We start from the raw sequence: 12,570 nt of genomic DNA, 5'->3' as shown, positions 1-12,570 counted from the left end.
TGGTTTGAACTTTTCAAGCTTCAAAAGGAAACAAAGGTGCAATAAATATGAATGCTGGATTCCAGAAGTTCCGATGCCATTCGATAGATCTGTGTGATGAACAAAAATGTAATTTAAAGAGTTATTTAATGATGATCTTCCTTTCCAGTGAATTAAATAAAGAATAATTAAGGAAGGAATAATGTTTCGACAATGTTTCGTTCATTAATTTTCAAGAATATGCCTAGGAAAGCTAAGATTTTCATACATGATCACCATATCAAAGCTTATTTAGACCAAAAAAAAAAAAAAAAAAACATTTCCAGCAAAACGCATATCAACAAAGCATGTGATCTGAGTAATTAAGAATCATTTCTGACATTGTGGTTCAGATCTTTTTACTTTTTGACAGTCTCTGTCGCTTTCTCCTTTGGACTCTCTGGAGTTCAAGCATTCTTTTTGTTTTGAATGAGTGATTCCCCAAAAGGTCAACCAGGGTTACTGTTCAGAACTGGAAATGTTAAATGCTAGCTAGCTGACTAGTTGAAACAACACTACTTGTTGTAACTACAAACTGCATCCACACATGCTATATTGTATTCAGACTGTATTCTGTCCACACGGACGTGGCAAACGATATTGAATGACATAGGCACAAATTTTGAAATCTGACTTGACAGCTCAAAATGTAAATTAATAATTTAGGCACAGTGAATCAGGATAATGCCAAAATATGAATTTTTATAACCTGATTTATATATATATACTGTATATATATATATATATGTGTGTGTGTGTGTGTGTGTGTGTACTCTTTCATTAGTTACATTTACAAAAATAATAATCTTCTGTGTGCAGCTTAAAAAATTTAACAAGACTATAAATGAGATGATTGGCATTTTATTGTAGTTTAATATATTGCCACTTATTTATATAACTTCATTTATCTAAATTTGGATTTTGTCTTTAAATTTCCACTTCTCTTGCAGTGCCAGACTCTGTTAAATCCAATCCCAGCATCCTTTCAAGCCCCATTCTGACCTTGAACCTGCCTGTACCCTCTGCTGCCACCACCAGCAATGGCAAGCGTAGCCCTTGTAATTCCCTACAACAGCAGTTACCTCCATTACAGCAGCCCAGTCCCCGATATGTGCCCAGAGAGGTTCCTCCACGCTTCCGACAGCAGGAGCAGAGGCAGCTACTGAAGAGGGGTCAACCTTTACCTACAGGCGCCCTGAACCCGACCTCTGCTTGCACTCAGTCCGGGGTCATCTCCCCTCCCGAGACGCCCACCAGCAAACGGCACACGGGTGAGAATCATGTTCTGTTTTTGAAGGAGAAACGAAGATATTTATTCTGACAGGCCTTTCACTTGACCAATGTCAGGTCTGTGAATAGAGAGGAATTGTGGTATTTTTTTATCATTTGGTGTCTTGATAGAGAGATTGTATTCCTCCTCATGGCCCAGCTGGGATGTAGAAGGGAAGAGTGGCTATGATTTAAAGACCGAGGGTGGTACTTTGTCCCCCACCCTGCTAAGCCCTAACAAAGCCTGCCATTGACCTCTTAAGTCTTGTTCTAAGCCCGAGGTCATGGGAGCGGCATGGTTGAGGGACTCTGTCTCTAGTGTTTTTTGCAATTATTGTTTACTGGGCCCCTCCCCTACATCCCTCTGGTTGATGAGTGTTTGCGATTCACTCCAATCTGGTTTAGTGGCAGGTGGAAGAGCAGGGCTTGGACAGAGGGGAATCTCTGGGAACTGGGGCTCACCAGCTGTTTCAAGTCCCAGTGGCTTTGTCAACTCTTGAATCATTATTGTCTTCACTGTTTCATATGCATTTGATTTTCTGCTAATTAATATTTTAAATGTGTGTGCCTCTGGGATTCAAACACCATCAACTATCCAAGTTTAGCATTTATTTGAAATTGTGAAATGGCCTTTTGAACTGCAAAACCTATGGTTTAATTTTGGGATGTGCAGAACTAAATTTTTTAATATTTGATTAGTAAGTGGTTTCACTTTAATAATAATTAGTAAATAAATAATTATTAGAGAAGCTCTATGTGGTTTGGTTTTTATATGACCCTGATCAGACATATTTCTGTGGAGCATTTACATAAGACATGTTGCTGCCTTCAAAGACAGTCAGTTGTCTTTCAACAGATAAATAAATAAATCCATCTATAAACTCCAACTTAATTGACAAAATCACCATAAAAAAAGCAAAAACAGAGCATGGTGCTAGAAATGCCAAGGTCATTGGTTTGATTCCCAGAAAAAAAGCAAGAACTGATCAAATGTTTAACTTGGAGTACAATCTAAATGCATAAATGTAAATGTCGTAACTGGACACTCAAAAAAGATCTCAACTGTCAAAGATGTCCTTGCCAGAGAGGGTTGTACTGTGCAAACAATAGCTCAGCATGTTAATAATAAATAAATAAACCTGTTCTTGGAATGTAGATGGAGACAGTATTATAACTAAAGAGAACACAAAACGGGTTCTAAGTCCACTTTCAATCCATGTGCAGTGTGAATACAAAGAAAACTGACTTATCTCCTCTTTTGGGTCAGCTGAAAGAGTTCCAGTTCTTGGTAGCAGAACAAGTTTTGAGAGCTGCTTTTTCAGTGTGATTTTAATAATTTTTTTTTTGTTCTTTAGTTTTAAGATATTTAAAGCATCAGAAATATGAGATGTTAAATATATATCATTTAACCGTTCAAATCACAATTGTGGAATTTGTCAAGTGCTGTATACTGTAGTCATGCAGTTAGATTTGATTAGTTTTGTTATAGAACAGGCATTATTGAGACAGGTCTAAAGGCATTGACATGTTAAATTAGCAGGGTGGTGCTTGAGTTATGTTACAGATATGATCTCATCCATGTCTAAACTAGAGGTGGTCCCTGTCTCACATGCCAGCCCCCTCTGTGGCTTCATTAGCACAGTGTCTCCCCAGCTGATACCCGTCGGAGTCTCTCTCTCTATCTGTTATTTATTTATTTATTTTTGTGTCACTCAGTCTACTTATTTCTTCTTTCTCTCAGTGCTCTTCTAAAAGAACACTGTGATCTGACTTTGACAAGTGGAAAACATGACTGATGAGCTTTTGAAACATGTTTGCCATTCCGCTCTTGGGAAGAAGTGAGGGCTTTGATCCTGAGAACAGAATTAGTATGAAAGGAAGTTATTTTCAGACAAAAGCACAGTCTTTTACGTCACTGAGACTTTGGCTAGAGAAAGTCTGGCACTGGAAAGCTGTAATTGTAGACTGTATTAATGCAAAAGTTTTAAGAAAATCAAAATTGGTTAGGTAAACATCTCAGTTTTTTTCTTTACTTTTGGGCCTGCTGTTATTTTCCAAAGTTTGGAAACTTTCTGGGCATTCACCAGGATGAAAAACAGACACACAAGTAATTGTTCAGCAAATTATTGTTCCATTAAAGACAGACTGCATAAAGACTCTTAGACAGTACTTGCAGAAGTAAGTTGGTGTCGAATGGTCACAACATTTTTATCTCGCTTTTTTCAGGCTAGTAATATAGAGCCACTTTCTAGGTATATAAACTCCCACTTCCTGTGTCTTCTGTTTTGTTTTGTTTTGTTGTCCAGGATGCTCAAGTAACAAGGTGAAAGGAAAAAGCCTCCGCCTTATGTGTGATTAATTTATCATGCAGCCTTTTTTCTCTTGCTTTCTCTCTGTAGGGAGGGAATATGACTAATAGCGAGAGCAAGCAGAGGAGGGTGTGTGAGGAGAAAGTGAAAAGGGGAATAAAAGCGAGAGAGACAGTATTGTAGACAGCAGCCCTGTTCTCTTGGCTTCATTTCAGCTCTGATAAAATGGCGTCCCTGAGAGCGGCTGGCTACAGGAGAATAAGTCGCTGGATTGTCTGAGCTCTTGATGGAGCTCAGACAATCCAGCGACATATTGTCTTGTAGCCAGCTCCAAAAGCTTCAAAAAAAGAAAGAAACATTTGGTTTCTTTCTTGTCAGAATCACTATTTTTTACATGTTGTTCAACAAACATATCAGCGTTTGGTGAAAGGCTTATTCAGCCTGTTAGTATGGAGACACTACACCTAAGATGTCAGATTATTCAAATGTTGCAGTTGTGCCAGTGGTGCCAAGTCAATCTAATGACATTTCAGCTCAACTGTTACTTTGTTCATAATGCAAAATTAAGCAGTGGTTGCATGGTTGATGTTGAAATGCATTGTAGCCTGTGAGATAAGGCTGCGCTAAAGGAGGGGAAAAGTGTATAGATGGAAGAACTGTATTATGAACTGTATTGACACAGAAAATTAGTCTCATTCTAGTAAAAGAGCAAATTAATTTACAAAGAATACACTGGTTGCTTAAGAAGGCACTCACCAAGGAAATGAATAAAAAAAAAAAACATACAAAATGTTATTAACTGAATATTAGGTTAGTCATACCATATTTGATTTATGCATTGAATCAAATAGCTGCCACATGCCCCTTTAAGGGGGTGGATAATACACATGCGTACTGTTTCTAAGGAACACTCTCAGTGGTTGTGGCGAGTGCACTTGCTTTTGCATTGCAGATTAATGCCTTCTTTCTGCTTTCCACCATAATTTACACACCATCGATTACCTGCTGGCTCATGATTGATTATAGCTGGAGGGAAATAAAGCTGTGTGTGCGAGAGAGTGAGAAAGAGAAACTTGTACATATTGGTTTAGTATGCATCCTCTTTGAGTATATGTGGAACATGTTGGTGAAGCTTAATTTTTGTGGGGACTTAGCAGACCACAAGGAATGATGAATGACGAGCTTGTCTTGGTTTCATTCCAGTAAATGAACACTGGTCCACCTCTTTCTTCCCTTTTAGTGATGGAGATGCTAAAATTAAAATAAAAAGAATATCACTTGGTTTTATTTAAAGATAAATGGTGTCATGTATATTTTAATCTCTTTTTGCTATAATAAAATCCACCCTGTGTATTTATTTTACAGGACTTCCTCATCAAAGTGGACTGGGAGCCCAGCATGAGAATTGTCTTTGGAGCATCCCAGTCAGCAAAAGCAACAGCAGCAACCGGGATAAAGTGATTATTAACTGTAACGACACTGACACTTGGCCTTCCGATACATACAGCAAGAGCCACCAGACACCAGAATGCACCTTGAACGCTGAATGCACATCAGAGGTCGTCAGCAACAGTAGCAGCACTATTATGGCTACAGGAGCTAGCCAGCAGGGTCATTACCCATTCAGCAAAGCCAGCATTAATCTCTCTTCTAGTATGGTCTCTAGTCAAAGTGGCCCTACCAGGGGCTGGGTCTCAGAGGGAAAAACTGACTTGTCCATGGGCAGTAGAGGGCAGTCCAACTGGGGTGCCTCTAATCTGAACCTAAATCCCAGTGCCAACCCTGCTGCTTGGCCAGCACTTGGACATGAGGGTCCTGGGGTAGGGTCATGCCCTAGTAGCATGGTTTGCTCAAATCAACTTTCGCTCAATATGTGTGGCCAAGGAGGAGTGGCACCACCTCATGGCACCAATGGAAATGGTAGCATTGGTTGTGTCAATGGAAACCTTGTAGGGGACTGTGCATGGGGCAACCCGGATGTACCAGAACAGCATCAGTCACCCACAAATGTATCTTTCAACATGAAACCTCCTAACCTTAAAACTGATGGACCAAATAACACTAAACCAGAGCCAATGAGTCCAGTGAACAGCTGGAGAGGAAACCTCAGTCAGTCACCTACTGAGCCCGAAGATGGAACTGCCTTCTGGGGCACCGGCGATGCCAAAAATGTAGAATCAAAGGACTCAGGCTGGGATTCTGCAGGCGTCTCCTCTTGGGGGCAGGGAGGAGCTAGCAGTGGTGGCGGCTGGGGTGAATGGGGCAAACAACCTAGCACTGAAGGTACAGGATGGGATGTGAATGATGGTCCTTCCCAGGACCATATGAGTTCCTGGGGCCCTGATACTCCAGCAAGTGAGGGCAGCAGGGACAGTAGTGAGGGCCACCCAAGAAGAAGAGAAAGGTCCTCAAGTGATGATTTGGCCCCTTTGCTCCCAAGGCAGGACTTGGACCCACGTGTCCTCTGCAACACAGGCTGGGGACAGACTCCAGTTCGCCAACACACTGTTTGGGAAATGGAAGAAAGTCCAGACAAAAAGAATGGTCCAGGGACTGAGGTCTGGGGGTCTTCCTCCAACACACCTTCAGCTGGACCTGCACCACCTCCTCCTGGATGTGCCAGTCCCAACCTCAGTGTACCTCCTAGAATGGAGACAAGCAAGAGCGAGGGATCTTGCAGAGCCATACCAAATGCAGGCTGGGGAGGATCAGTCTCAGCCTCTTCTCAGCCTAACAGTGGATGGGGGGAACCTCCTGCAAATAAAAAGGTTCCCAATGGATCCCAGTGTGGCTGGGGTGATCCTGTTGCTGAAGGTCCTAATACCAATGGCTGTAATGGCCAATCCTGGGCTGAGGAAAAGTCCCCTAGCTGGGATGATGGTACTTCTCAGAAGAAAAAACAAGGTTGGGGTGATGGAACCAAAACTTTCTCAGGCTGGGGAAGTAGTGGCAGTGGGAATAGTGGAGAGTGGGGTGACCCTTCAGAAATGCGAAAGAATGGCTCTGGAAGTTCCTCTTGGGACCCTGACAACAGAAACTGGAAAGAAACACAGAGAGGATGGGGTAAAGCAGCACCAGCACAGGGTGGTAGTTGGGGTGATGCTCAACATTCCAATGGTTCAGCCCAAGGTTGGGGTGGAAAACTTCAGGAATCCACATGTGGCAACGGTGGAGCTGGAGGCATAGGATCATGGGGCAACCCAAATTCTGTGAAACAGAGCAACTCTGGCTGGACATCAGGAGGGCAACAGGAGCCGGGAGATGAGGCCACAGGCTGGGAAGAACCCTCCCCTTCTTCTATTCGTCGCAAAATGGAAATTGATGATGGGACTTCCACCTGGGGTGACCCCAGTGCTTACAGCAAGAGTGTAAATATGTGGGACAGGAATAACTCCCAAAATCATCCAGGAACCAGCAACAGTGGCAACAGTAATAGCCTCACTGGGACAAACAACAATAGCAAGCCTCACCAACACCACAGCCAAGGTCCCACTCAGAACCATGTCAGTGGTAGCAACAACAATGGATCACCCAATCAAGGTGAATCTCCTCTCAACAGAATTCCCGTGGTGAACCCAGGTAAGAGAATGCATATATTTTTCTCTTAATTTTAGCTAATTTTATTCTTCTGTACATCTGGCAAACATTAGTAAAATATGCTGAGATTGTTGAAGTCAAGGTAGGTCCCATCTCTCTTGTCCATTGTAAAAAAAAAAAAAAAAAAAAAACTCCACCAGTTTGTATGCCTAAGTGTGCGTTCTGCTGCCCCTCCCCTGTCAGCTGGTTCAGTTTTGAGCCAGGAATTAAATGCCTATGACTGCTGCGTTCTAGGCCTAGACGCCCTGTTATCATCCTCAAGATTTTTTTGTCCAACTCTGGCAACACTGTGGGATAATAATATTGATAACACAATATTGAAATTTAAAGTCTGATTTGTCCATATTCCTGAGAACTTGACATATAAATTCTGTATTTCTCTGTTCCAGTGTATCGTAAGTAGAGCCCGACCAATATGTTTTTTTGGGGGGCCGATATTGATATTAGGTAGTAAAAAAGGCAGATACCGATATATCGGCCAATATTCTTTGTGTAGGCTATATTATAGTACAGTATAGTCAAAAGTTTGGACACACTTCCCATTCGTGTGTCCAAACTTTTGACTGGTATATAGCCTACATAAACAGAATATATATACATAAACACATTTTTTTTGCAATGATAACTCAAATGTAGTGATCAAACACTTATAATGATGTGACAAACATAGGCCATAGAGCGGCGTGGGGTGACAAAATACAATAGAATTATGTGATGTGACCTATGTGATAAGCATGAGTTTTGGGCCGCAGCGCGACCAGTATACACACCAACATTGACTGAGTGGCCGCGATCAGTTCCGGTGGCCGTAACACAGGCTTTAATGTGCCTCAGACGCGTGGCGTGATGCGCAGATCAGCTCTAGTCTCTAAAGTCACTGAATCTGCTGTTAAAAAAGAACCATCCATTCATCATGTCATCATGCAAAAATAAGAATTAGAATCATTGTAATGTGACAAACAAATATAGATGCGGGTGGGTGGCGGGCAGATAATTTGAAGAAGCAGATTCGGGTGAAGTTTGAGCTCATCCGCACATCTCTACACTACAGTGACCTGGGTCACCAGTAGCAGACAATGGAACGCGCTCTGCTGGACAAATTAAATAATTACACCATTCAGAAGTATTTAATCTGCGTTATATGTTCTGTTAAAAAAAAAACTGTTCATATCGGCTCATCGGCCGATAATATCTGTCTGTTTGTGCTACAAGTTTTCAGTTAGTAATAATTTGATGACTTTATTTGATGCATAACACTTGTATACCACTTACTCTGTTAAGCTTCTTGTGTATTATACAAAACAAGTAAAACAATTATTTTAATAATTGATACTATTTTGATAATTTATTGATTATTTGGACATAAAACACCATTTTATTTTCTGTATTTTAATTACCAGGCTGGGGAGAGCCTGGTAATGTACAGCCAAACTCAGAACCCTCTTCATGGGGTGAGCCAGCCAATTCTAACTCTTCTGTGGACAATGGAACTTCAACTTGGGGCCAGCCCTCTAGGGGCTGTGGGCGATGGGGTGAAGGTGGCCATGACTCCAATGGACCTTATGGCAGAGGAAATGCACCTGCTGGATCAGGCTCCTGTCAGGAAGGTAATGTAATAAAGAAACCTTTTCATATTAAAGCACTCGCTATAATAGAAATTTGGAAAACTAAGACATTGTTGATACTTTAAAGGGTCAGTTCACCCCAAAATTAAAATTAGCCTTCGTTTTACTCAACCTCAAAGCATCCTAGGTGGGTGTATGTGACGTTCTTCTTTCAGACGAATCCAATCGGAGTTATATTAAAAATTGTCCTGGCCCCTCCAAGCCATTCAATGGGGCTAAGCGGGTGTTGGTTGTCAAAAGTTCAGAAGACGTGAAATAAAGTGCGCGCATATGTATGTGTGTGATTAATCGAAATCAAATCGAAATCGTGATTTGAGACGTTGCGATTTGCAAATCGCAAAAGCCTGCGATGTGGACGCGATATTACTCTGTTCCAGAGCATTGAGCCTTGAGTGACAATCTTAATAACCAATAGTGTGAGCGCACCTCCGTTCTCCCCAGTCAGCTCTGCTCTAGCCGACTGCGTAAACGCCCACCATTTAAAAAAAAAAAAAAAAAAAAAAAGGAGAGAGACAGAGTGGGATTATGGCGTCTACAGGGTCAGATCAATAGTAGGCAAATTAAAACGAAAGAAAAACGTTATGTAACTTAAGCTTCGAAATGACAGACAACGAACAAAAAAGGTAATTTGCAAGAGCTGTGTCACAATGCATTAAGAGCATCCCTTATTGCATGTTCGCTATTCACAACTCAGAAGACTGCACACACTATGTCTATGTCTCTGAATGCTTCTCATACTCGCTCCTCTCTTCCCCACGCGGTGCGAATCCACGGACGAGCTGTTCACACTTGCCGCACTCACGCAGCCTGTTTCGTAATGCTCGGTTATATCCACGAGCGCATCTAGCAGTATGGATAAGGCTTGATGCACGCGCGCAACCTTCGTCGACTCGCGCCTGGCTCCGCGTTTAAAACGAATGTAAATTCAGTCTAACTGCTTACTAATTTCACTTGGATGAAATGAAACATTCAGCACATTTTCCACTTGTTCTTAAAATCCCAAATACAATGTAACATATGTAATACTTTAATTATTGACTAAGGAAATAGAGTTCTTTATTTAAAAAAAAGAAATAAACAAATCTTTCCATTGAAATTCAGTAATTAAGTTAATTCTGTAAAAGTAGTTATAACATTATAATCTTGTCTGCTGAAAAAAAATAACAAAAATATATAGAACACCTCCCAAAACACAATTGAAAATTGAATGGATTTCAGGGTTATAATGGGAATTGTATTGGTTTTAATGTAAACTATAATGGTGTCTATTTGATGGATTCTATTGGTGGGATGTAATATGGCAGATGGCAACCAATAGAACAACAATAATTCCTATTGGAATAATGCTAAAAACAAAAAGGAATTCTGTAATGGTTTAATGGAAACTGTAAGAATTTCTGTTTTTGTTTTGTTTAGTTTTTTTTTTTCAGCAGGGTAATGATACTCATACTGTGCTGCACATTATTGACAATATTGAGCTGAAGCTTGACTTTGCAAATTTAAAATCAAATCGCAATCGCAATATGTCAAAAAAAATCGCAATTAGATATTTTCCCCCTATCGCACAGCCATAACCCCTAGTAATAAAACGTCTATCACTTTTCTATCACTTCCACTATCTGCCATAGACAGAAGGCTTTCCGGTGGATGACGTAATATGTTGGCGTTGCATTATGGTGACGAGCGCGCAGACAAAACAAAACAAAATGCCAGTCACGAATTAGAAGTACAAAACAAGGATTTGTAAAGAAAAATGTCGGAGGATTTCGATATAAGCCAAGAGGAGACTGGTTTTCGTTTGCTGAAGTAAGGAAACTTTGTTTCCTTTGCTCCTGCCTATCTCAGAAGTGTGCGCCCGACGCCCTATGTCCTGCATGTCAGTCAGCGGAAGTGAAAAAAATGTGTTTATTACGTTTGAAATATGGATATTTATCTTACAAAAATGCATGGATTCGCCACAGGAGGCCTTTATTCACCCCCTGGAGCCATGCGAGGCACGTTTTATTACGGATGCGCACACTTTATTTCACGTCTTCTAAACTGTTGACAATCAACACCCGCTTAGCCCCATTGAAAGGCTTGGAGGGGCCAGGACGATTTTTAATGTAACTCCGATTGGATACGTCTGAAAGAAGAAAGTCACATACACATAGGATGCTTTGAGGGTGAGTAAAATTTTTTTGGGGTGAACAAACCCTTTAAATGTGCTGTATTCAAATATGTGATTCATGTTCCTTTTTGTGGCCATTTGATGATAAAGTTAAGCTACACTGACCTCTTGTGGTTGCATAAATAAAGTACTGATTGCGTTACTTCACTTTAAATTTGAAGTTTGTGTTTTTTCTGCTAAATACTTTATGCTATACCGTGTAACACGCTGAGACAACTTTAAGTTATTTTTATTATAAAATCTAAATTCTGTGGCTCTCTGGGATTTAAAAAAAAAAATTGCTCTGTTTGCTTGAGCATCTCAACCAGCTTGACAAGCAAACACTGACACAACCAGTGACGTGGGTTTAGACCTGGGCTATATGTTTTTCCAACCAGTTACAGAACGGGGCAGTATTTGAGAAGCTTGTTTGAAAACTGTCATTATGTTTGAAGTTTCATTTGGTGACCCTGGTGCCACAGAAATTAACTTGTTGTTTGAACATAAATGTGTGTTGGCAGTGTGTGCACACAACCACCCTAAAATCATAAAATCCACCTGCTCCTTTTTTTATCCGTATAAATCATAAGCAGTGTCTAAGAGCAAGCCGATCACAGAGTCTGTAAAATATGACATCACATTTTACAAACCCCACCCATGACTGTTGATGGACACTGCCGAGACACCACCCTTAGAGAGCCGCAATTTTGGAAAAGGTGATGGGGAGCAGCAGCTCATTTGCATTTAAAAAGACATGCATGGAAACAGCGTGTTTCTGCTTCCACTCGAAATTTTCAAAATTATATAATAAATGATCTGTGAGGTATTTTGAGCTGAAACTTTACAGACACATTCTAGGGACACCTGAGACTTATATTACATTTTGAAAAAAAGGTACATAATAGGTATCCTTTAAAGGGATAGTTCACCTAAAAATTTACATTTTGTCAATAATTACTCACCCTCATGTCGATCTAAACCCGTAAGAGCTTTGTACATCTTCGGAACACAAATTAAGATGAAATCCAAGAGCTCTCTGACCCTCCCATAGACAGCAAGGGTCCTACCACGATCAAGGCACAGAAATGTAGTAAGGATGTGGTTAAAATGGTTCATGTGACATCAGTGGTTCAACTGTAATTTTACAAAGCTACGAGAATACTTTTTGTGTGCAAAGAAAAAAAATTAATGACATTATTACATGATTTTTTCTATTTTGGGGACAGTCCTCCCATGCAATTATCAACGCATGCGCATTGCTTTCCTCTGCTTGTGAACAAGGTAAAGTGCATGTGTGTTCTACGTCAGCAGCACCACATGTTTGCGTCGATAATGGCGGATGACTATCCAGGAAGAGAAGAAATCGTTGAATAAATTTGTTTTTTTTTCTTCTTCTTTGAACTCAAAAAGTTTTCTTGTATCTTTGTAAAATTACGGTTGAAACAGTTGACTGGTGTCACTACAGTGACCTGGGTCGCCAGTAGCAAACAATGGAGCGCTCTCTGCTGGACAAAGTAAGTAATTATACCATTTACAGGCATTTTATCTGCGTTATGTTCTGTTAAAAAAATAAAATCATATCGGTAGCATATCTGTGGGATAT

The 12,570-nt window shown here is 40.6% G+C and overlaps 1 protein-coding gene across 1 annotated transcript in view; it reads left to right on the top strand.

The window, feature by feature from the left end:
• LOC109103649 (trinucleotide repeat-containing gene 6C protein-like) overlaps positions 1–12,570 on the top strand; it is a 53,187-nt gene that overhangs the window by 21,662 nt on the left and 18,955 nt on the right. Inside the window, 3 exon segments of the mRNA XM_042725714.1 lie at positions 969–1,289; positions 4,962–7,175; positions 8,594–8,800. Coding sequence (XP_042581648.1) covers positions 969–1,289; positions 4,962–7,175; positions 8,594–8,800 — 2,742 coding nt within the window.

Source organism: Cyprinus carpio, chromosome B6, assembly GCF_018340385.1.
Source record: "Cyprinus carpio isolate SPL01 chromosome B6, ASM1834038v1, whole genome shotgun sequence".
NCBI lineage: Eukaryota > Metazoa > Chordata > Actinopteri > Cypriniformes > Cyprinidae > Cyprinus > Cyprinus carpio.
The sequence above is the reverse complement of the archived record's forward strand: the minus strand, read 5'-3'. Positions and strand labels throughout refer to the sequence as shown.